At 47.1% G+C, this 23377-nt stretch overlaps 1 protein-coding gene across 1 annotated transcript; it reads right to left on the bottom strand.

The window, feature by feature from the left end:
• Positions 1-383: 383 nt before the first annotated feature.
• LOC115129639 (trafficking protein particle complex subunit 10-like) lies at positions 384-21747 on the bottom strand. Its single transcript, XM_029660235.2, has 23 exons — positions 21558-21747; positions 19996-20077; positions 19703-19838; positions 18234-18430; positions 17749-17944; positions 17536-17647; positions 13448-13695; positions 12918-13064; positions 9065-9179; positions 8637-8713; positions 8198-8289; positions 7782-7922; positions 6716-6828; positions 5741-6282; positions 5369-5510; positions 5075-5233; positions 4519-4748; positions 4180-4280; positions 3727-3853; positions 3476-3646; positions 3104-3284; positions 2824-3018; positions 384-2630 (listed from the first exon to the last, which is right to left on the bottom strand). Exons 1-23 carry the CDS (start codon positions 21616-21618, stop codon positions 2386-2388), a joined length of 3810 nt encoding a protein of 1269 aa, XP_029516095.2. The 5' UTR covers positions 21619-21747; the 3' UTR covers positions 384-2385.
• Between the last annotated feature and the right edge of the window lie 1630 nt (positions 21748-23377).

The following is a 23377-nucleotide window of genomic DNA, read 5'->3' as shown; positions in this document are numbered from 1 at the left end:
TATATATAAAGGCTACTGAAAATGTAAGACATGTGTCCCAACCTTACATTGGATCCCTGTCAGATTCCCATCACCTAAGAGCCTCATGTGCACCAACAAGTTCCTCCATGGCTTGCCCCCTCTGACCTGCTCTGCCCCCCTCCTGCGGTCTCTGTTCCTCAGACTTGGACTTCTCACCCTTCATATACAAAAGCTATGAGTGTGACAAGATTGCATGCGACTTGTAGTAGTGAGTAGTGAGGAAACACATTGAGGATCAAGTTAGTTGATACCATACAGGCTTATAGTAGCCAAATCAGGCCTTGTAGGTGTTTAATTTGAGCCACCCCAAAAACCGTCCAGTTTCTCTTCGCACAAATACTTTACTGAGCACCAGAACACAGTCACATTAAAACATAGGTATATTTAATTTCAACTATATAATGCATACATATGATTCGTTTAAATAATTAATCTGAAAACAATCAGTGGTGCTGAACTTCTATGGAATCATTTACATACAATTTTTTAAATCTGATTTCAGTGACCAATGACTTGAAAAAGAAAAAAAAAGATCACCAGACAATTCCCAATGGCATTATTTATTTTTGTGAGTGACTGATTCCATCCCTTCCAGCTATTTGCCGTTAAATAATATATAAAAAAGACAATAAATACAGCTGGGCATAAAATAAGATGAGTACATAGACGAGCACTGATATATCATAGTCTTCATATATCATAGTTCTCCTGACCAGTTAGACACCCTCGTACACACCGAGGACACATGGAAAGACAGGCCCATGTTATGTTGCTGTAGGATCGGGGCAAGTACGTTCTGTATGTGGATTCTGAGTGGGAGGGGGTTCTCTTTCATTAAGATGGCCAGATAGAGGGAACAATCCTTCTGCCTTTCGTCCTGGCGGTGAGCACTACTTTCTGTTTGTGGGATTATGCTAGATACAAGCCCAGAGGTCGAGGAATACAGGACAGGAGTATAGCTGAGGGGGTGTGCTAAGGCCTCAGGCCCAAAGCCCTCATCGGCCTCCAGTAGATACCAACCAACCACACCGACAGACACAGAGCAACAAACAGAACTTGACCGGCGACACAGTACAAAAATAGGTCAATAAACGAACGTCAATCGCATTTATACAAGCGAATTTCCCCTCCTTCTAAATGGTTGTTTTTGTTAAAAGAATTGTGCTATGATAAGAAAGTGCTCTCCCTGACACAGTTACCGTAGCAACAGCGAATGTCTGAGAAAAAAGGGAAAAAAAGGTCAGACACCACATTTACTAAACATAGAATTTACCTGTTCAGCATTCAAGTAAACCACAAAGTCATACAGAACACATGATGGTAACACTTCAAAACAGACGGTCACTTTCAGAAAAAAAAAGTCACTGAAAACAACCAAGTTCAATTTCATCCCATTGTTCTCAGATTTCACCAATACTTGAATAAGTGAATTTCAGTGAACCTTAAAACCTGAACAACAAAAAACAAGGCAAAAATAGGTCCTCTTCCAGAGCCAAAAGCATGTGTTCGTTAGTACTCAGATTAAGTGCGTCTCGCACCTGCTCGAAAACAAAAATAGTCTATTTTACCTCTAACCTATTCCTTCGAGACAATTTGTTTTTGGTGCAGCATTTGCACACAGTCAGTCAGTACAGGGATTCCTCTGGAATAATATGTACATATTGAACAGTTTGTACAGTGGCCAGTATGGCGCGATGACTACAGCAAAGGATAGAGGATTCAGCAGGGTTTGGGAGGCAAGGGGCTGAAAGTGAGTGAGGAGGACAAATGAAGATGATATTGCTCACACACACACACACACACACACACACAAACAAATTAACTGGCCCCGCTCTTTCCCTTCATCTATCACAACTTGCCATGTCATGCATAGAGACAGAGACACACACCAACCAACCAATACAAACAACCACAAACCGAAGCACCCCTGTCCAAACACAGTGTGTCCATGTGTGCCTCATACAGAAGGTTGTGTTGACGATCAGTGGAACCAGCAAGCCAGTCACAGGTGCGTGGTGGGTGTGTGGGGGGGGGTTCCACCAAGCAAGAACCAATAAGAGAGCTAGTATTACAGGTACACTAAACCCTCTTCTCTGACAGTGGGGGGGAGAGAGGGGTATTTTCATATGAGAATTCAGTGAATACTGAAAAAGATTGACAAGTTAAAAATAGAGCAGATGGAACTCAGGCCAGAACAGGAGCAGGGCCAGTGGTCGCCCAGCAATGAGTCCTGAGAGGAGAGCCAGTGTCAGTTCCCTGCCGCCATGCCACGTCCCGGTTCCAGAACCACAGCCAGGAACCAAACCACAGAGGTCCAGGCGTGGTGGGGGCACAGCGGGGGGCGGGGGCAGCGGCCCACAGGGGTCATGTGACGTTAACCTCCATCACGTGGTCGTCAGTAACAGGCAGCACCAGCACCTGCCGCCCCTGGCTCCAATAGAACACCTGTCCCGGACTGAAGGGCTCCAGCCGGGGCATGGGCAGACCCCTCTGCTGCTCCCCACTGCCCACCGAGTGGATGCTGCCCCGGCTACGGATGCTGGCCGTGTCGCCCTGGTCGTCCAGACCTTTGTCCAGCAGGGACATGGTGTCGTTCTCTAAGCAGCTGTCTGTGAGCGGCCAGAGAAAGAGGGAGACGAGCGCGAGTGCATGTGACCGAGTGTGTGTGAGAGAGAGAGTACAACACATGCTGTAATAACGCTTGGAAGCAAATAATATAAACAGCGTATAAGAGGTTGTCAAAGACGGCACAATGGTTACAGACTGAGCTTAAGTATCGTTCTGCAGCTGTGGGTTACATACCTGTGTCTGGCTGAATGGCTGGGACGGCACTGTGGGGCAGGTACTTGAACACTTTGATGTTGGGGAAGGGCAGGTGCCCAGCGAACAGGGGCATGACCTCCATCTGAACCCTGTGTGTGGCGCTGGCAGCCACGGGCATGGACACCACCCCCGAGCTCTTGCCACACACCGCCCAGTTACTGCTGTTGTCCACCACTGCAGACAACACACACCAGGGTAGATAGGTAAATAACGGACATGGACGGACACACACACACACACACACCTTCCCGTGTCCTACCTTCATACATGAGCTTGGTGGTCCTCAGGCCCTCTATTTCCGTAGACTCCTCCTCCTCCCCTTCAGTCTCGCTGGGCTCCGCCTGCCGTGTGATGGACACCTCGAGGCCACAGAGGGCGCCGGTGCGACAGTGCTGGTCGCCAGACGACGGCAAGATCTCGGCCTTCAAGCTGTAAAGGGTCTGGGGAGGAGGGTTTAGCAGAGTCCACGGTTAGCAACATTGAGCGATGTTCGAGAACCAGAACGGCGTTTGTTTGTGATGAGAACAGGGTTGTGTTCATTCGTTCTGCAATGGAAAACAAAAAATATGTGTTTCTCTTTCATGTGGTGCCTAATGATGGGGACCCAGAGCTGGGTCTTGAATATACGCACAGAGACCCGGTCCAGCTGGAACTCGTAGCGGTAGGGTTTGAAGGCTGTGTTTGCGTCAGAGGCGGAGACGGGCGCAAAGCTGGCGGAGAATGCACACTGCAGGCACAGCGGGAGGTGTTTGACCCAACGCATCTCCCACAGGCAGAAGACTGACTGCTGACTGCACACCGTCTGAGGAAAAGAGGATCCGAACAGATGAGTGAGTGAGCGAGCGAGTGAGTGATGAAGTGTGTACACGGTCAGTTACTCACCTGTTGTGTTTTACCATTGAATGAGAGCAGCTCCACCGGGATTGTGGGCTGGCGCTCTGTGAGGACCGGGTCCGCCAGGTGGAAGTTTGTGTCGGACACGTTCTGGAGACACACCTGTATATACTTCCTGTGTGACCAGTCAGAGGAGTCAGATTCTCAACGTCACCATAGATTCCTTACTAAATGACTGTGGAGACACGTCAATGAATAGACACCGAGGGCTCAGCTATTTATTTTTTGGGGCATTTCAAATCCTGTAGACGAGAAGGTATATTACCCAAACGCAGGTTCCAAATACTGCAATTGGAATTTGCATTGAGTGCATCACTCAGTAAATAAATTTTAAAAGGCTTCAAATTAAATCATGCTGTATTTTTTTGCACACATCTGTGACTGTGCGTGACAAAAATGTTTCCCCGTACAGTAAAAGCAGATGGAGTGTGTGTGTCCTACCTTTTCCCAGCAGAGAGTATTGAGTGCTTGGCTTTGAAAGGAACATAGAAGGTGAGGGATATGAGCGTGGAGTAGATGGACCAAGGACAGTCGATGGAGACCTATGGAGAGAGAAAGAGAACACACAGGGCTGTAAACATCTGTTAGGCATGGTCATGTTCATTAGGGCACAGCGTAACAAAACACTTTTTGAGGCGGAATACTCATTGGACAAATCCAGGTAGTCCCTACGTTTCAGTCTGTTGTCTTCCGTTGGGAGCCTAATGAACATGACCCAAATAAATGACATAAAGGTGGTCCTGGGGTTCTATAGGTTAGGAGGACAAACGGTCTTCTAACCTTCTGGTCGATGTGGATCATGCCACTGTCTGCCTGACTGTGGCTCTTGGGCTGGTGGCGAACCTCGCCATTGGTGAGACGCTCGATGTCGGGCTTGAAGGGGGTGGGGGGGATGTGGCACAGCACCTCCAGCTGGAACTCCAGGGTGTGGTAGGGAGGGGTTGGGGGCAGGGAAATGCTGGTCACCTTCTCCGATGACTGAACAGAAAGAGGACGCTCCCCCACGAGCTCTGCAAAGAGATGGAGAGAGGGTGCGAGAGAGCGAGAACAGAAAATAGTTAGCAACAGCATAAGTAGGGAAAGGCAGTCAGCATGGAACGCTAAAGGTGTCTCCCCCTAAGGACCGAGGGTCATTGATCTCCATGGTAACCCCCAGACCTGCCCGGGCTAATATTAGTGATTGGAAGCAGTGGCTAGTTAAACAAAAGGTGTGGATTGCAGTCTCTCCCTGTCTATAGACTACTTTCAATGTAACGAGGCAAATTTGTTCATCTGGATGAACTATCCCTTTAACCTCTCTGACCCTTGACCCAGAGTGGATGGAAGGAAGGCTGACCTCCCGTGCTGGACAGGATGGTAGCAGAGCAGCAGCTAGAGTGGAGGATGGGCATGGAGTCTGTATTGCTAAGCTGCAGCGCGTCACCCTTCTTCACACTGTAGTGGCCTGTTGCTATGGTGAACTTCACCTTCTGGGGAATGCCTGCCAACAGGTTGTCTGGAGGGCAAACACAGATACACACAGTTACACAGTCACAAATGTAAAAATACAAGGATGACCCAGTCCAACAGGCAGCGATTAGCATCCATTGTTTATAGCAAAAGAGGGGGACAGAGGGCCAGACAGACGGACCTGAGAGGGGCTCGATGGTGAGCTGAGGCTCCTGGGAGTAGACCTCGTACTGCACCACAGGGTAGATGTGAGACTGGACAAACTGGACTCTCCCTACACTCCCGCACAGCTGACGTAACGTGTACGAGCCCGGCTCTCCAGTCTAGAGAGAAAAGGGCGAGAGAGTGGAGATAGGGGGAAGAGAGAAAGAGAGACCGACAAGGAGTGATAAAGTGACACTTGACCTCTAACAGCGTTCCCCATTCTGCTTTAATGGAGAGGACGCAAGGAGATTACAGATTTCTTTAGACAAATTGAAAATGATCCATGGGGTGGACTTGGACTCGAGACATGACTGTTGATATTATAGGAGGCTGAAAAAAAAAAACGTACAGGGGCAGTGAACAAGATGCTGTTGTCGCCGGGCTGTAGCGTTATGTCGCGTGCCCTCAGCATCTGGGCCCCGTCGTCCACGGCAACCGCTGCTGGGAGGGCCCCGGCGGTGGGCGTGTCTAGGGAGGCTGAGCTGTCGTGGCGCCGCAGCAGCAGGTGCATGTTCTTACACACCACCCCCGTGGAGTTGAGTGAGCTGTCCGACGGGCTGCGGTCCTGCATTTCATAAAGCTCCAGTGCGGGGGGTAGCGAAGCGCCCATCCCGGCCCCAGCTAGGGGGCTTCCCTGGGGGAACAGGACCACCCCGTCCCCCTGGCCTGTCCTCCTCTGGGTGCCGCCCGCCCGGCCCCTCGCCCCGCCCTGCTCCAGGCTGAAGTGGAGAGTGGCAGCCAGCTGCTCCACCTGCACGGCCACAGGCATCAGGCAGCGTACGCGCAGCTCCAGCTGCAGGGCGGCACCCACGTGCACCACGGCGCCAGGCGGGCTGAACTGCATCTGGCGCAGCTGGGCGAATGCCGCCATGCTCAGAGCCACAGTCTGGTCTGGAGAAACGAGAGGAGGAAGAGGGGGATGAGAGGAGGAAGAGGGGGATGAGAGGAGGAAGAGAGAGGGAAGTGACAGAGGGCATGGCATTACATGGCAACATTGTGAAGTCAGAGTTATGTTGGTCTAGCCTGGGTGCCAGTCTTTCTGTTCTCTTATGGAATTGTCAGGCTTGACAATGACAATGGAGCAGGCAAAATGCACAAACAGATCTGGGGACCAGGCTAATGTTGATCAGTCTTGGGTGAAAAGCTAGCCACTGTTTACATGTTTGACCAGTTTAGTTGGAAAGTCTCTCAGAAGTTGAGACAACCAGACAAGGATCCTTGAATTTTTCATTGTGCAACTTTCAACTTTCTTCCTGCATCAATGAGAACAAACAACTGACTGTTCCTGCCCTGTCTCGAGTGTACGTGGTGTGTGTGTGTTCACCTGAGGGTGCCGGGGGCTGGCTGGCGAAGGTAAGGATCACCTGGTAGAAGTGCTTCCTCTCCTTCTCTGTCAGGTTGGCGTCACCCGCCAGCAAGGCACTGGTCTGCAGGTAGCTGGCACAGTGAGTCAAGGAAACCTGAACTAGAAGATAGCCAGGTGTCTGTATCTGGACTATTTCAATGCAATGGGAGAGTGAAAGGAGAGAGAGAAAGCCTTCAGAAAGAATTCCCTACCGAGCATGCGGATTGGATAGGAGTAAAATAGTAGCCAACCTTCCTTTGTGGTCATTATTCATCTAGCTACCCATGATGGAAATCTTTAGTCCACCCAGTCATTTAACAGATGACCTCTCAAACAAGTGACAGCACAGAAGGCTGGGTTGTGTTCAGTAGACACAAAATGGGGGAAAGAAATAATGCTCCGAAAAGGTATGAACCAGGGAGGTACCATCTTTCCAATAGGAGTCCCACGTTTTTGTTTTCCATTGAAAAAACGTAGCTACGGTTGGCCCTATTGAACATGACCCTGGGTCATATAGAATGTACACCAATGAAGACATTGTCCGTGTTGAGAGCATCTAAACCGTAATGTATTAAGGGTAAATTGTGGCTGACTGACCTACAAAATAACATTGAGTAGTTATTTATGATGCAAGGTGATTCGTAGTCAGTCTCGATTAGCCTTTAAAATTGGTTGCAATGTCGAACACGTCCACTGAGACTGATTGACATTGGGTCATATACACAAGGCACAGAACAGAAAAAACAGAAGGAAACAGACAGGGACTACCTGAACTTATCCAATGTCAAACACTTGTTTTGTTTTGCAACATTGTGCTATAATGAATACGACCCTGTTGTGAGGTGGTCAGTGTGTAAACTCTTTGTCAAATCATGAGGTCAGTGATCTTCAAGTCAGAGCTCTAGAAAGAGGCCTGAAAGAGGCTCGAGTTTCCGAGTTGGAAGTCTGAGTTGGATGACCATTCAAAATGATTTTTCCCCAGTCGGAGCTTGTCCCCCCCCCCAGAGTTCCCAGTTGTTTTGAACGCAGCATTTTTGAAGGATACTCTTCAGTCTGCTGCAAAAGCTTCTGACACTCGGCCATCTGCTTCCTGGTATGAGTCACCTGCAGGCTCCACCCCTCTGCCACGTAGGACCTCAGAGAGTCATCAAGGAAGCCCTCTGCTCTCTCCGGGTCACCTTTCTTCCTACGCACACAAACCACACACACAGTTAACACAGTTTTTATTCATTTAGCATCAATCAATTAGAGCAACCCTATAATCTTTCATTCATTAGTCATTAGCACATTTAGCTGACTGGGGCTAATCATTTTTCCAGCAACCTTCATCGTTTGAAAGCTTACAACAGGTATACTACATTTAATCTAAATGATTCCCTCACTGGAAACACCATTCAGAGATGGAGAGTGGGAGGCAGAGGGCAGAGAGAACACAAAAAAAAGATAGAGAGAAAGGCTTACATGTAAAACTCAGCTAGACTCTTTCCAATGAGCAGGGATGAGCGCTTCCTGCCTATGGCTCTGTACATCTCCATTGCAGCATGAGACAGCTCCTGAAAAGAGAGAGGGAGGGAGGGAGAAAGGGTAAGAGAGTGGAATAGAGGGGGAGAGAGAGAGAGAGAGATAGGGAGGGGGAGAAGGATCATCAGAGGACAAAGATGACATTCACTAAATAAGAAGGTTTAGCTCTGTGATGGCTTTCTGCCCCAGTGCCTAAAGAGAGCAGGCCTGGAGGGCAATGGGACCCAATGAACTAGATACCAAAACTATAAACAGAGGCACTCTGTCTAGGAAGTGTCCCACACACACACACATAACATTATGAAGCATAATCGAGGCTCTAAACAAGGACTACTGTAACTGGCTACACCATTATCCACCTAATCAACATGGCACTTACCAGATAGTGTTTTTCAAATGCCTCCACAGACGATAAGGCCTCATTGAGTTTTTTGTAAGGGCTCTGCAGGCTGTTGACTGTAAGAGAGAACGCAGGAGAGACACTTAGACTATCTCTAAAGACCATTTCGCAAAGAACTTCCAAGTCCTCACAATGATGCGTTTGCGTTGACAGTAAAAGTAACCCACTTCAACCTCAAACAGAGTCATCTGCACAACAGAGGGCAAAGCGGTTTTGACATGGCATACAACACAGCTCAACCATTATCAAATGACACCATCCAACATTAGCCATTCTAATGCAATGCTCAGGTAATACTACTTTATAACTAAGGGCATATTGTGAACCAACTGAGTCTCCAGCACACCTGTGTTAGCCTGCTGAGCTAAAGCCTAGGGCATTAGTGTGTGTGTGTGTGTGTGTAATACCAGTCTCTGGTCTCTCTTCCCCCAGGCCAGCCAGAAGGTCTACGGTGCGGTTTAGGTCCTCGGAGGTGGGGCACTTCTCGGCCACCAGGCCACACAGGTAGCCCAGAGACTTTAGCTGGGAACACAACAACACAAGCGTCACAACATACATAGGGCCACAATGACAAGCTGGAAATGGAATCTTTACGACCATCACCAGAAAGTGTGTTATCAGAGTTTCTTGACCACGTAAAACCCCTCGGGCCAGTTTCGCAGACACAGATTAAGCCTAGTCTTGGACTAAGAAGCACTCTAATGATGATCCTCCATTGAGCAGAAAACAAGCCCTGTGTGACTTTAGAATGGTGTAGGTCCGCAGGGTAGGGGCTAACATAACACAGTGTACCTGCAGTGGTGTGCGTTAAATCAGAGGTGCAGTCGGTACGGTGCATTCGGAAAGTATTCAGACCCCTTGATTTTTTCCACATTTTGTTACGCCCCCCCCCCCCAATAAACCTACACATAATACCCCATAATGACAAAGCGAAAACAGCTTTTAGAAATGATTGCAAATTCATTAAAAATAAAAACCAGAAATATCTCATTTAGATACAGTTGATGTCAGAAGTTTACATACACCTTAGCCAAATACATTTAAACTCAGTTTTTCACAATTCCTGACATTTAATCCTAGTAGAAATTCCCTGTCATAGGTCAGTTAGGATCACCACTTTATTTTAAGAATATGAAATGTCAGAATAATAGTAGAATGATTTATTTCAGCTTTTATTTCTTTCATCACATGGGTCAGAAGTTTACATACTCAATTAGTATTTGGTAGAATTGCCTTTAAATTGTTTAACTTGGGTCAAATGTTTTGGCTAGCCTTCCACAAGCTTCTCACAATAAGTTGGGTGAATTTTAGCCCATTCCTCCTGACAGAGCTAGTGTAACTGAGTCAGGTTTGTAGGCCTCCTTTCTTGCACACACTTTTTCAGTTCTGCCCACAAATTCTCTATAGGATTGAGGTCAGGGCTTTGTGATCGCCACTCCAATACCTTGACTTTGTTGTCCTTAAGCCATTTTGCCACAACTTTGGAAGTATGCTTGGGGTCATTGTCCATTTGGAACACCCATTTGCGACCAAACTTTAACTTCCTGACTGATGTCTTGAGATGTTGCTTCAATATATCCATATACATTTTCCTACCTCATGCTGCCATCTATTTTGTGAAGTACACCAGTCCCTCCTGCAGCAAAGCATCCCCACAATATGATGCTGCCACCCCCGTGCTTCACGGTTGGGATGGTGTTCTTCGGCTTGCAAGCCCCCCCCCCCCCACCCTCATCAGACCAGAGGACATTTCTCCAAAAAGTACGATCTTTGTCCCCATGTGCAGTTGCAAACCGTAGTCTGGCTTTTTTATGGTTGTTTTGGAGCAGTGGCTTCTTCCTTGCTGAGCGGCCTTTCAGGTTATGTCAATATAGGACTTGTTTTACTGTGGATATAGATACTTTTGTACCCGTTTCCTCCAGTATCTTCACAAGGTCCTTTGCTGGTGTTCTGGGATTGATTTGCACTTTTCGCACCAAAGTATGTTCATCTCTAGGAGACAGAACACGTTTCCTTCCTGAGCAGTACGATGGCTGCGTGGTCCCGTGGTGTTTATAGTTGCGTACTATTGTTTGTACAAATGAACGTGGTACCTTCAGGCATTTGGAAATTGCTCCCAAGGATGAACCAGACTTGTGGAGGTCTACAATTTGTTTTCTGAGGTCTTGGCTGATTTCTTTTGATTTTCCCATGAAAATCAGGGGCACTGAGTTTGAATGTAGGCCTTGAAATACATCCACAGGTAGACCTCCAATTGACTCAAAGTATGTCAATTATACTATCAGAAGCTTCTAAATCCATGACATCATTTTATGGAATTTTCCAAGCTGTTTAAAGGCACAGTCAACTTAGTGTATGTAAACTTCTGACCCACTGGAATTGTGAGTGAAATAATCTGTCTGTAAACAATTGTTGGAAAAATTACTTGTGTCATGCACAAAGTAGATGTCCTAACCGACTTGCCAAAACCATAGTTTGTTAATCAGACATTTGTGGAGTGGTTGAAAAACGAGTTTTAACGACCCCACCCTAAGTGTATGTAAACGTCCGACTTCAACTGTATGTATTCAGACCCTTTGCTATGAGACTCTAAATGTATTTATTTTTATTTAACCTTTATTTAACTAGGCAAGTCAGCTAAGAACAAATTCTTATTTACAATGACGGCTTAGCCCGGGCCAAACCCTAACGACGCTGGGCCAATTGTGTACCGCCCTATGGGACTCCCAATCACGGCCGGTTGTGATACAGCCCAGAATCGAATCAGGGTCTATAGTGACTCGGGAGCCCAAGTGCATCCTGTTTCCATTGATCATCCTAGGAGATGTTTCTACAACTTGATTGGAGTCCATCTGTGGTAAATTCAATTAATTGGACATAATTTGGAAAGGCACACACCTATCTATATAAGGTCCCACAGCTGACAGTGCATGTCAGAGCAAAGAGATCGAAGGAATTGTCAGTAGAGCTCCGAGACAGGATTGTGTCAAGGCATAGATCTGGGGAAGGGTACCAAAAAAAGCACACTGTGGCCTCCATCATTCTTAAATGGAATAAGTTTGGAAGCACCAAGACTTTTCATAGAGCTGGTCGCCCAGCCAAACTGAGAAGTTCTTCTGTGGAGATGGGAGAATCTTCCTGAAGGACAACCTTCTCTGCAGGACTCCACCAATCAGGTCTTTCTGGTAGAATGGTCAGACAGAAGCAACTCCTCAGTAAAAGGCACATGACAGCCCACTTGGAGTTTGAATAAAGGCACTTAAAGACTCTCAAGACAATAACAAAACAGATTCTCTGGTCTGATGAAAACAAGATTGAACTATTTGGCCTGAATGCCAAGGGTCACGTCTGGAGGAAACCTGGCATCATCCCGACGGTGAAGCATGGTGGTGGCAGCAACATTCTGTGGGGATGTTTTTCAGCAGTAGGGACTGGGAGACTAGTCAGGATAGAGGGAAAGATGAACGGAGCAAAGAACAGAGAGATCCTAGATGAAAACCTGCTCCAGAGCGCTCAGGACCTCAGACAAGGGTGAAGGTTCACCTTCCAACAGGACAACGCATGAGTGGCTTCGGGACAAGTCTCTGAATGTCCGGGAGTGGCCCAGCCAGAGCCCGGACTTAAACCCGATCGAACATCTCCGGAAAGACCTGAAAATAGCTGTGCAGCAACGCTCCCCTCCAAACTGACAGACCTTGAGAGGATCTGCAGAGAAGAACGTGAGAAACTTCCCAAATACAGGTGTGCCAATCTTATAGCGTCATACCCAAGAGGACTATGCTGTAATCACTGCCAAAGGTTTTCAACAAAGTACTGAGTAAAGGATCTGAATACTTACAATACCAGTCAAAAGTTTGGACACACCTACTCATTCAAGGGTTTTTCTTTATTTTTACTATTTTCTACATTGTAAAATTATAGTCAAGACCTCAAAACAGCTTTGCACACGCTTGGCATTCTCTCAACCAGCTTCAACTGGAATGCTTTTCAACAGTCTTGAAGGAGTTTCAACAAAAGCTGAAGACATGTGGTCTGCTTTTCTTTCACTCATGGTCAAATAGCCCTTACACAGGCTAGTGTGAAAATGTCTAAAAACCTGTTTTTGCTTTGTCATTATGTAGATTGATGAAAACATTTTATTTAATAAATGTAATCAATTTTAAAATAAGGCTGTGCCATAACAAAATGTGGAAAAAGTCAAGGGGTCTGAATACTTTCCTGAATGCACTGTATATGTATGTATGTAGGTAGGTAGGGTACCTTCTCTGTGGCGTAGGTCCACAGGCCGACAGTGTGGGAGCAGTTGGCCTCTAGCTGGGCGCGGTCGCAGCAGCCCTCGATCCTGTGCAGCACTTCCAGACAGCTGAGGAACACCCAGCAGTCTAACGCCCCCTGGACCACAGACACCTACACACACAGGATGAGGATCTCTAGATTTACATTTTATAGACTTTTTTTGAATCCACAAACCTTCTCCATCTGCACCCCACACACACACAAACACACCGCTCATACACAACCCAAAGCCAATGTATGACACCAAAATGAATGTTTCCAACCAAACTCTTTTTGGCAAGAGGCAACAGAGTTACACAATGGTAGCGGAAACACTGGAATGTGCATGGCCAGAATCAGAGTGTTCGAGGGGATCAGTTTGAGCAAGATGAGGTGCACTGCAGAATAGTTCATCTTCATCACATAATGAGTAGTAATTTGGGACCGAAGGTGATTCGTATGTAAGCAGTTTGGCCCAGTCGGACTGCAATACAGTACTCAAAAACGCACTATACCTCGAGCAGGCGCAGCTCCTGGACACAATTGTGCAGCAGCTCCAGGGCTCGTTGGGTGACCTCCCAGGGCCTCTGGAGGAAGATAAGCAGGGTGCACTGGCGGGAGAAGAGGTAACTGCGCAGGTCCAGCAGGTTGGCCTCGCCGCGCTGGATCAGCTCGCGCTTCTCCATGTCGATGGGCCGCCGCAGGAGCAGCCCGCTCCAGCGCTTCACCGGGGCACAGAACGAGCCCAGCCAGTTGGCCCCGTCTGAAAGACACAACATAGAAAGAGACACAACAGACATGGACACAAGAATACGATTTTGCCCTGAGTAGTACAGTAAACATACACACAAATAGGCCTATAGTAAAAGGTAGGCAGGGCTCTACGCTGACCGTTTTACAAGGAGCACGTGTGCACCTAAGTTGAAAAATGTAGGTGTACATGAATACATTTTGAAGCACAATTAAATATTGTGGGGGGTAACTTCCGGCGCCGACTGAGATGGCCGCCTCGCTTCGCGTTCCTAGGAAACTATGCAGTTTTTTTGTTTTTTTACGTGTTATTTCTTACATTTAGTACCCCAGGTCATCTTAGGTTTCATTACATACAGTCGAGAAGAACTACTGAATATAAGATCAGCGTCAACTCACCATCAGTACGACCAAGAATATGTTTTCCGCGACGCGGATCCTGTGTTCTGCCTTACAAACAGGACAACGGAATGGATCGCATGCAGCGACCCAAGGAAACGACTCCGAAAAAGAGGGAAACGAGGCGGTGTTCTGGTCAGACTCCGAAAAAGGGCACATCGCGCACCACTCCCCAGCATTCTTCTTGCCAATGTCCAGTCTCTTGACAACAAGGTTGACGAAATCCGAGCAAGGGTAGCATTCCAGAGGGACATCAGAGACTGCAACGTTCTCTGCTTCACGGAAACATGGCTTACTGGGAAGACGCTATCCGATGCGGTGCAGCCAACGGGTTTCTCCACGCATCGCGCCGACAGAAACAAACATCTTTCTGGTAAGAAGAGTGGCGGGCGTATGCCTCATGACTAACGAGACATGGAGTGATGAAGGAAACATACAGGAACTCAAATCCTTCTGTTCACCTGATTTAGAATTCCTCACAATCAAATGTAGACCGCATTATCTTCCAAGAGAATTCTCTTCGATTATAATCACAGCCGTATATATCCCCCAAGCAGACACATCGATGGCTCTGAACGAACTTTATTTAACTCTTTGCAAACTGGAAACCATTTATCCGGAGGCTGCATTCATTGTAGCTGGGGATTTTAACAAAGCTAATCTGAAAACAAGACTCCCTAAATTTTATCAGCATATCGATTGCGCAACCAGGGGTGGTAAAACCTTGGATCATTGTTACTCTAACTTCCGCGACGCATATAAGGCCCTGCCACGCCCCCCTTTCGGAAAAGCTGACCACGACTCCATTTTGCTGATCCCTGCCTACAGGCAGAAACTAAAACAAGAGGCTCCCACGCTGAGGTCTGTCCAACGCTGGTCAGACCAAGCTGACTCCACACTCCAAGACTGCTTCCATCACGTGGACTGGGACATGTTTCGTATTGCGTCAGATGGAAATATTGACGAATACGCTGATTCGGTGTGCGAGTTCATTAGAACGTGCGTCGAAGATGTCGTTCCCATAGCAACGATAAAAACATTCCCAAACCAGAAACCATGGATTGATGGCAGCATTCGCATGAAACTGAAAGCGCGAACCACTGCTTTTAATCAGGGCAAGGTGTCTGGTAACATGTCCGAATATAAACAATGCAGCTATTCCCTCCGCAAGGCTATTAAACAAGCTAAGCGTCAGTACAGAGACAAAGTGGAATCTCAATTCAATGGCTCAGACACAAGAGGCATGTGGCAGGGTCTACAGTCAATCACGGACTACAAGAAGAAACCCAGCCCAGTCACGGACCAGGATGTCTTGCTCCCAGGCAGACTAAATCACTTTTTTGCCCGCTTTGAGGACAATACAGTGCCACTGACACGGCCTGCAACGAAAACATGCGGTCTCTCCTTCACTGCAGCCGAGGTGAGTAAGACATTTAAACGTGTTAACCCTCGCAAGGCTGCAGGCCCAGACGGCATCCCCAGCCGCGCCCTCAGAGCATGCGCAGACCAGCTGGCCGGTGTGTTTACGGACATATTCAATCAATCCCTATACCAGTCTGCTGTTCCCACATGCTTCAAGAGGGCCACCATTGTTCCTGTTCCCAAGAAAGCTAAGGTAACTGAGCTAAACGACTACCGCCCGTAGCACTCACTTCCGTCATCATGAAGTGCTTTGAGAGGCTAGTCAAGGACCATATCACCTCCACCCTACCTGACACCCTAGACCCACTCCAATTTGCTTACCGCCCAAATAGGTCCACAGACGATGCAATCTCAACCACACTGCACACTGCCCTAACCCACCTGGACAAGAGGAATACCTATGTGAGAATGCTGTTCATCGACTACAGCTCGGCATTCAACACCATAGTACCCTCCAAGCTCGTCATCAAGCTCGAGACCCTGGGTCTCGACCCCGCCCTGTGCAACTGGGTACTGGACTTCCTGACGGGCCGCCCCAGGTGGTGAGGGTAGGCAACAACATCTCCTCCCCGCTGATCCTCAACACGGGGCCCCACAAGGGTGCGTTCTGAGCCCTCTCCTATACTCCCTGTTCACCCACGACTGCGTGGCCACGCACGCCTCCAACTCAATCATCAAGTTTGCGGACGACACAACAGTGGTAGGCTTGATTACCAACAACGACGAGACGGCCTACAGGGAGGAGGTGAGGGCCCTCGGAGTGTGGTGTCAGGAAAATAACCTCACACTCAACGTCAACAAAACTAAGGAGATGATTGAGGACTTCAGGAAACAGCAGAGGGAACACCCCCCTATCCACATCGATGGAACAGTAGTGGAGAGGGTAGCAAGTTTTAAGTTCCTCGGCATACACATCACAGACAAACTGAATTGGTCCACTCACACTGACAGCGTCGTGAAGAAGGCGCAGCAGCGCCTCTTCAACCTCAGGAGGCTGAAGAAATTCGGCTTGTCACCAAAAGCACTCACAAACTTCTACAGATGCACAATCGAGAGCATCCTGGCGGGCTGTATCACCGCCTGGTACGGCAACTGCTCCGCCCTCAACCGTAAGGCTCTCCAGAGGGTAGTGAGGTCTGCACAACGCATCACCGGGGCAAACTACCTGCCCTCCAGGACACCTACACCACCCGATGTTACAGGAAGGCCATAAAGATCATCAAGGACATCAACCACCCGAACCACTGCCTGTTCACCCCGCTATCATCCAGAAGGCGAGGTCAGTACAGGTGCATCAAAGCTGGGACCGAGAGACTGAAAAACAGCTTCTATCTCAAGGCCATCAGACTGTTAAACAGCCACCACTAACATTGATTGGCTGCTGCCAACACACTGTCATTGACACTGACCCAACTCCAGCCACTTTAATAATGGGAATTGATGGGAAATGATGTAAATATATCACTAGCCACTTTAAACAATGCTACCTTATATAATATTACTTACCCTACATTATTCATCTCATATGCATACGTATATACTGTACTCTACATCATCGACTGCATCCTTATGTAATACATGTATCACTAGCCACTTTAACTATGCCACTTTGTTTACTTTGTCTACATACTCATCTCATATGTATATACTGTACTCGATACCATCTACTGTATGCTGCTCTGTACCATCACTCATTCATATATCCTTATGTACATATTCCTTATCCCCTTACACTGTGTATAAGACAGTAGTTTTGGAATTGTTAGTTAGATTACTTGTTGGTTATCACTGCATTGTCGGAACTAGAAGCACAAGCATTTCGCTACACTCGCATTAACATCTGCTAACCATGTGTATGTGACAAATAAAATTTGATTTGATTTGATAAAGCTGGAATACTTCATTTTTCTTAGCACACTGGTGCTGCTAAATAAAAATTCCAGATCACACAGCTAAATATTTAGGCAGATATGCATGTAAAAATGGTCGCACTGTAGAGCCATAGTAAGGGTAGTAAACAATGCCACTCTACCTCCAGCCCCAAAATTGAGGACATACTGAGTGAAGAGAGCGTCCAGCTCGTCATACTGGACCAGAGCATCCTCAAACTGCTGCAGCATCTCAAACACAAAGGCCAACTCCTCCTGCACAACACACACACACACACCCCCATTGGTTAAATAGGTTACAACTGCTTCCCCTGCAGTAGAGCATGGATGATTGACAGGCTGTGGGAGGGACCCACCTGCACCATGAAGTACTCGCAGAAGCTCCAGCCGGGCTCGGTGCGTTTCTCGCGGAGCGTGCGCATGTCATCCTCGAAGCGGCCCAGGTTCTTGGTGAAGGACATGAGCAGCAAGGTGCGCAGCTTGGTCAGGAAGGAGCTCCACGAATCCTGGGACCGAGATGACTCCTTCAGAGGGTCAGACAGAACCACACACCTGAACCATGTTGAGGGGAGAGAGAGAGTGCGGGGAGGTGGTGTTAGAGAGAAAAGTCCTCCTGGAGAGCCACACTCCTGCAGGCTTTTGCGCCATCCCTCATCTAAACACATCTGATTCTACTAAATGAGTTGCTCAGGTCCTTGATAAGATGAATCTGGTGTGTTACACAACAGAAATGGATCAGAAGACAGCATGCCCGCCCAGTAGATCTCCAAGAGGGTCCCTTGGCAGACAAAATAGCTCGGATTCTGTTCTAACAAGACATGAGAGCGGTGATGTTGCCGACCTGTCGCTCTGCTTGTTGCAGAAGTCGTTGCGGATCTTGTCTACGATGGAGGTGCGCGGCAGGATGTTGGTCTTGTTCTTCTTCTTGGCTTCGCTCTCCACCACCACGATGAGCCAGTCCACCGAGCCGTGCAGCCGCAGGGTGCTCTGCCACCGCAGCATGTCATCCTTCACCGACGCCTTGTACATCTCTGTGTCCTGAGACACACACACACACAGAGTGTACAAAACATTAAAAACACCTGCTCCTTCCATGACAGACTGACCAGGTGAAAGCTATGATTCCCTATTGATGTCACTTCTTAAATCCACTTCAATCAGTGCAGATGAAGGGGAGGAGACAGGTTAAAGAAGGATTTTTAAGCCTTGAGACAATTGAGACATGGATTGTGTGCCGGCTGCTCCTTCCATGACAGACTGACCAGGTGAAAGCTATGATTCCCTATTGATGTCACTTCTTAAATCCATTTCAATCAGTGCAGATGAAGGGGAGGAGACAGGTTAAAGAAGTATTTTTAAGCCTTGAGACAATTGAGACATGGATTGTGTGCCATTCAGAGGGTGCTAGGGCAAGACAATAGATTTAAGTGCCTTTGAGCAGGGTATGGTAGTAGGTGCCAGGCGCACCGGTTTGTGTCAAGAACAGCAACAGTGCTGGCTCAACAATATCCTGTGTATCAAGTATGGTCCACCACCCAAAGGATATCCAGCCAACTTGACACAACTGTGGGAAGCATTAGAGTCAACATGGGCCAGCATTTGGAACGCTTTCGACACCTTGTAGATTCCATGCTAGGGATGAAAACTGACCCTCATTAAGCGGTCAACAAACAGTAAAACATTTTCCAAACAGTAAAATGACGTGCCCCCAAAAAATGCTATCAGATCTGTATATAATGACGAGATGCTTATGTTCCCGCCCTAACAATGTGAGTCATCCCAAGGCGGGAAGGCAGGCGACAAGCTTAGGCCCAAAATAAGCTCATAGAAACGAATTGGACTTATTTTGGACAGATTTTGGCTAGAGTGAAACCTCTCGCTTTGCCTCTTCCTCTCTGATACGATGCATGCATATAAGGACTGGCCATTTTTCATTAAGAGCTTAACGGAAACATGCAACAATAGCAAGCCTATCATCTTACAGTCAAAAGGCTATAGCCTATTATTGAACATGCAACTCCTGTAATGGAGGAGCCAATAAAACGTCATTTTCAAAATGCAATTAGTGGAAAACACTGTTCAAAACAGCGCACCTAATGTTCCATACGTGACAGAGATGAAAATCTCTGTCAGAAACTTAGAAAGAGGGGGAATCTAATAGCAACTACTATTGATGGCTTGCTACATGACGAGGATTGTGCCATTGGCTTATGGACAATGACAGAAAGTTATGAAATGTTATGATACCAACAATGCCGGTCTGTCCAATATGTTCTTACTAAATCAAATAGTGACTAGCTGACTACTCACACAACAGTCTGTCCAGTATATGTGCAGGAAGGGGAAGGTGAGCAAGGCTCTATTTCCGTCCTTAGGAAGCAGCTCCTCTTTGAACTGAACAAAGTTGGCCTCGAGGTGAATCATCTTTGGTGCGCGTCCGTAGGACCTTCAGATGAGGAGACATTGGCATTGAAAACAAAGGAACTTAAAACAGTCAGCCACACACTCAAACACGTACACACACAACTTTGCGGTAATCACACAGTTGCGCATGCCTGCACACACACATCTGATAGCGAAGTGCAAACATCCCAATAGCTCACCTCCTCCACTCCATGGGCTCCTTGGGTAACTGCTGTGCCAGAGAGGTGTAGAGGGAAGTGAACAGGCTCTGGTCGCCAGCACCTGTGTGTCGGGGTTGAGAGACAGAGTAGTGAAGAGAGAGAGAAAGGGAAAGGAGACAGGTACTCTGCTTCCAACCAGCATCTTATTCCATTTTCAGGGATCAACAAGATCTGTGACTCTTTTGTTTCGTTACATTTTATTAGCTAGCCATCTAGCTAGGTCTCACTGCACACCTTAGGCTACATCATAGCGAACTACACCAGCTAGCTAGAAAATATGTTCTCGAAAGTACGTCCTGTCAGGGTATTGTCTAGGTTGCCTCTTCAACCTCAGGAGGCTGAAGAAATTTGTCTTGTCACCGAAAACACTCACAAAATTTTACAGATGCACAATCAAGAGCATCCTGTCGGGCTGCATCACCGCCTGGTACGGCAACTGCTCCGCCCACAACAGTAAGGCTCTCCAGAGGGTAGTGAGGTCTGCACAACACATCACCGGGGGCAAACTACCTGCCCTCCAGGACACCTACACCACCCGATGTCACAAGAAGGTCAAAAAGATCATCAAGGACAACAACCACCCGAGCCACTGCCTGTTCACCACACTATCATCCAGAAGGCGTGGTCAGTACAGGTGCATCAAAGCTGGGACCGAGAGACTGAAAAACAGCTTCTAGCTCAAGGCCATCAGACTGTTAAACAGCCATCACTAACATTGAGTGGCTGCTGCCAACATACTGACTCAAATCTCTAGCCACTTTAATAATTAAAAATTGGATGTAATAAATGTATCACTAGTCACTTTAAACAATGCCACTTTATATAATGTTTACATCCCCTACATTACTCATCTCATATGTATATACTGTACTCTACACCATCTTGTCTATGCCGTTCGGCCATCGCTCATCCATATATTTATATGTACATATTCTTATTAATTCCTTTACACTTGTGTGTAAAAGGTAGTTGTTGTGAAATTGTTAGATTACTTGTTAGATATTACTGCATGGTCGGGACTAGAAGCACTCGCATTAACATCTGCTAACCATGTGTATGTGACCAATAAAATTGGATTTGAACTTGTCATTGATACATTGACAGTCCTCTGCTCAAACTTGAACAGCCAGCGCAGTGTACTACTTGTAGCTCTTCTTATACAGGCCACGTTTGATTAGTAGCTTGTTAACTAGCTAGCTAAAAAATCACGAGCCGACTTTGTAAAATAAGAAAGTGAGGGGATGCCGAAATGCTGCATAAGGAATAGGCTATTTTATTGGCTAGTTAGCTACTAACTGTAGCCAAGCTAGCAAGCTATGCCCTTTTCAAAATTGTCAATGTAGGACTTCTGAAACAATCTTTAAAAACGGTATACGGTAGCTGGCTAGCATGCCGGTTAGACAACATAGGTTATCTGCAGCGGCCACTGCATTGGTTGAGGTGTCACTCAGATTCACACGGCACAGCAACCACTGAGGTATACTGTAGGCTAACATTGCTAGCTAGCTAACGTTAACGAGACAACTCAAAGGTTAACTAACATGTCACAATCGGCTTGTTTTCCATTGTGTAGATTATTGGCGTTTCTTCATGGGTCTCCATGGATTCCGAGAGTCAACATTAGTCCTCCATTTGAAAGTGAACAATATCACTAGCGTTGTTATCAGAGCTGTACATTTCTGTTTGTATCGAATTTGGGCCTTTTTCCTTTTCATTTCCTGTATGTCCCTGACGACATCCGGCACAAAGTCAACGAGAATAATGCCGCGTTCATGACTTCATGATATGACCTCGTTTTTCTTCCCGAGTTCCCAGTTGTCTTAAAAGCACCATAATTATTATGTGTGTGTGTGTGTGTGTGTGTGTTGGAGTGTCAATATAAGTATGTGTGCATAGTCAGAACGAGTTTGTGCAAAAGCGGGTCAATGCAGATATTCTGAGTAGTTATTTGGCTTACTATACTGAACAAAAATCCTTGATGATACTGCTGGACTTCCTCAATATACAGAATATTCAGTATATCCTGGATGACTGGCAGCACAGCCTCAGTGATGTACTGGGCCATCTTGACCACCCGCTGGAGGGCCTTGCAGTCGTGGTCGGACATTCTCGATGGTGCAGCGATAGTATTTGGAGTGGACCTGGGGTGGCATGCTGAAATTCTTCAGCAAACATAGGAAGTAGACTGTTGCGCCCTCTTGACAAGAGTGGTAATGTTGATGGTCCATGTCATGTCCTTTGTGATGTGGACGCCGAGGAACTTAAAACTGCATCTTTCTACTGCAGTCCCATTGATGTGGATCAGGGCATGTTCCCTCTGCTTCCTGAAGTCAAAAATCAACTCCTTTATTTTGCTGATGTTGAGGGAGAGGTTGTTGTCCCGACACCACAATGCCAGTTCACTTATCTCCTCCCTATAGTCTAATTCATCATTGTTGGTTATCAGGGCTATAACCGTTGTGTGGTCAGAAAACTTGATGATGGAGTTGGTGTCGTGCAAAGCCATGTAGTCGTGGGTGAACAGGGAGTACAGCAGAGGACGGAGGACACACCCCTGGGGGGGCACCTGTGTTAAGAGTCAGTGTGGAAGAGGTGTTGTTACCAATCCTCACACAGGAATTCCAGGATCCAGTTGCAGAGGGTGGTGTCCAGACCCACGTTGTCTGAGCTTGGTGTCCAGCTTGGAGGGAACAATAGTGTTCAATTCTGAACTTTAATCAATGAACAGTCAAATTGGAGTTGGTCCAGTGTGCCTGGTATGCTAGCCTTGATGTGAGCCATGATCAATATCTCGAAGCACTTCATGATGACCAAGATGAGTGTGACGGGGTGATAGTCATTTGGGCATGTCACCTTGTTTTTGTTGGGCACTGGGGTGATTGTGGTCTCCTTGAAGAAGATGGGGATTACGGCTTGGGACAGGGACAGTTTGAAGATGTCAGAGAAGACACCAGCCAGCTGGTCAGCACACATTCTGAGGTTGCAGCCAGGGATGCCATCTGGGTTTGGGCTGACGGCTTTATGAGTATTCACTCTTTTGAGAGTTTTTCCTCACGTCAGCCTCAGAGTGTGAAAGGGCCTGGTCATCCGGAGCAACGAGAGTCTTCTGATTGGCTCGGTATTGTTTGCCTTGAAGCGAGCAAAGAATGTGTTAATAAAACTGCAATGTCCAATTTACAGTAACTATTACAACAAAAAATACCACACTATTGTTGGGGATTGTGCACAACAACAAAATACTTATCACGGCAACTGGTTTGATACATTCACCTCTGAAGGTAAATAATGTACTTACATTCAGTAATCTTGCTCTAACATGTCATCCTGAGGATTCTAGAGATAAAATGTAGAGTAGTTTTGT

This window comes from Oncorhynchus nerka, linkage group LG5 (assembly GCF_034236695.1).
Source record: "Oncorhynchus nerka isolate Pitt River linkage group LG5, Oner_Uvic_2.0, whole genome shotgun sequence".
NCBI classification, from domain to species: Eukaryota; Metazoa; Chordata; class Actinopteri; order Salmoniformes; family Salmonidae; genus Oncorhynchus; species Oncorhynchus nerka.
The sequence above is the reverse complement of the archived record's forward strand: the minus strand, read 5'-3'. Positions and strand labels throughout refer to the sequence as shown.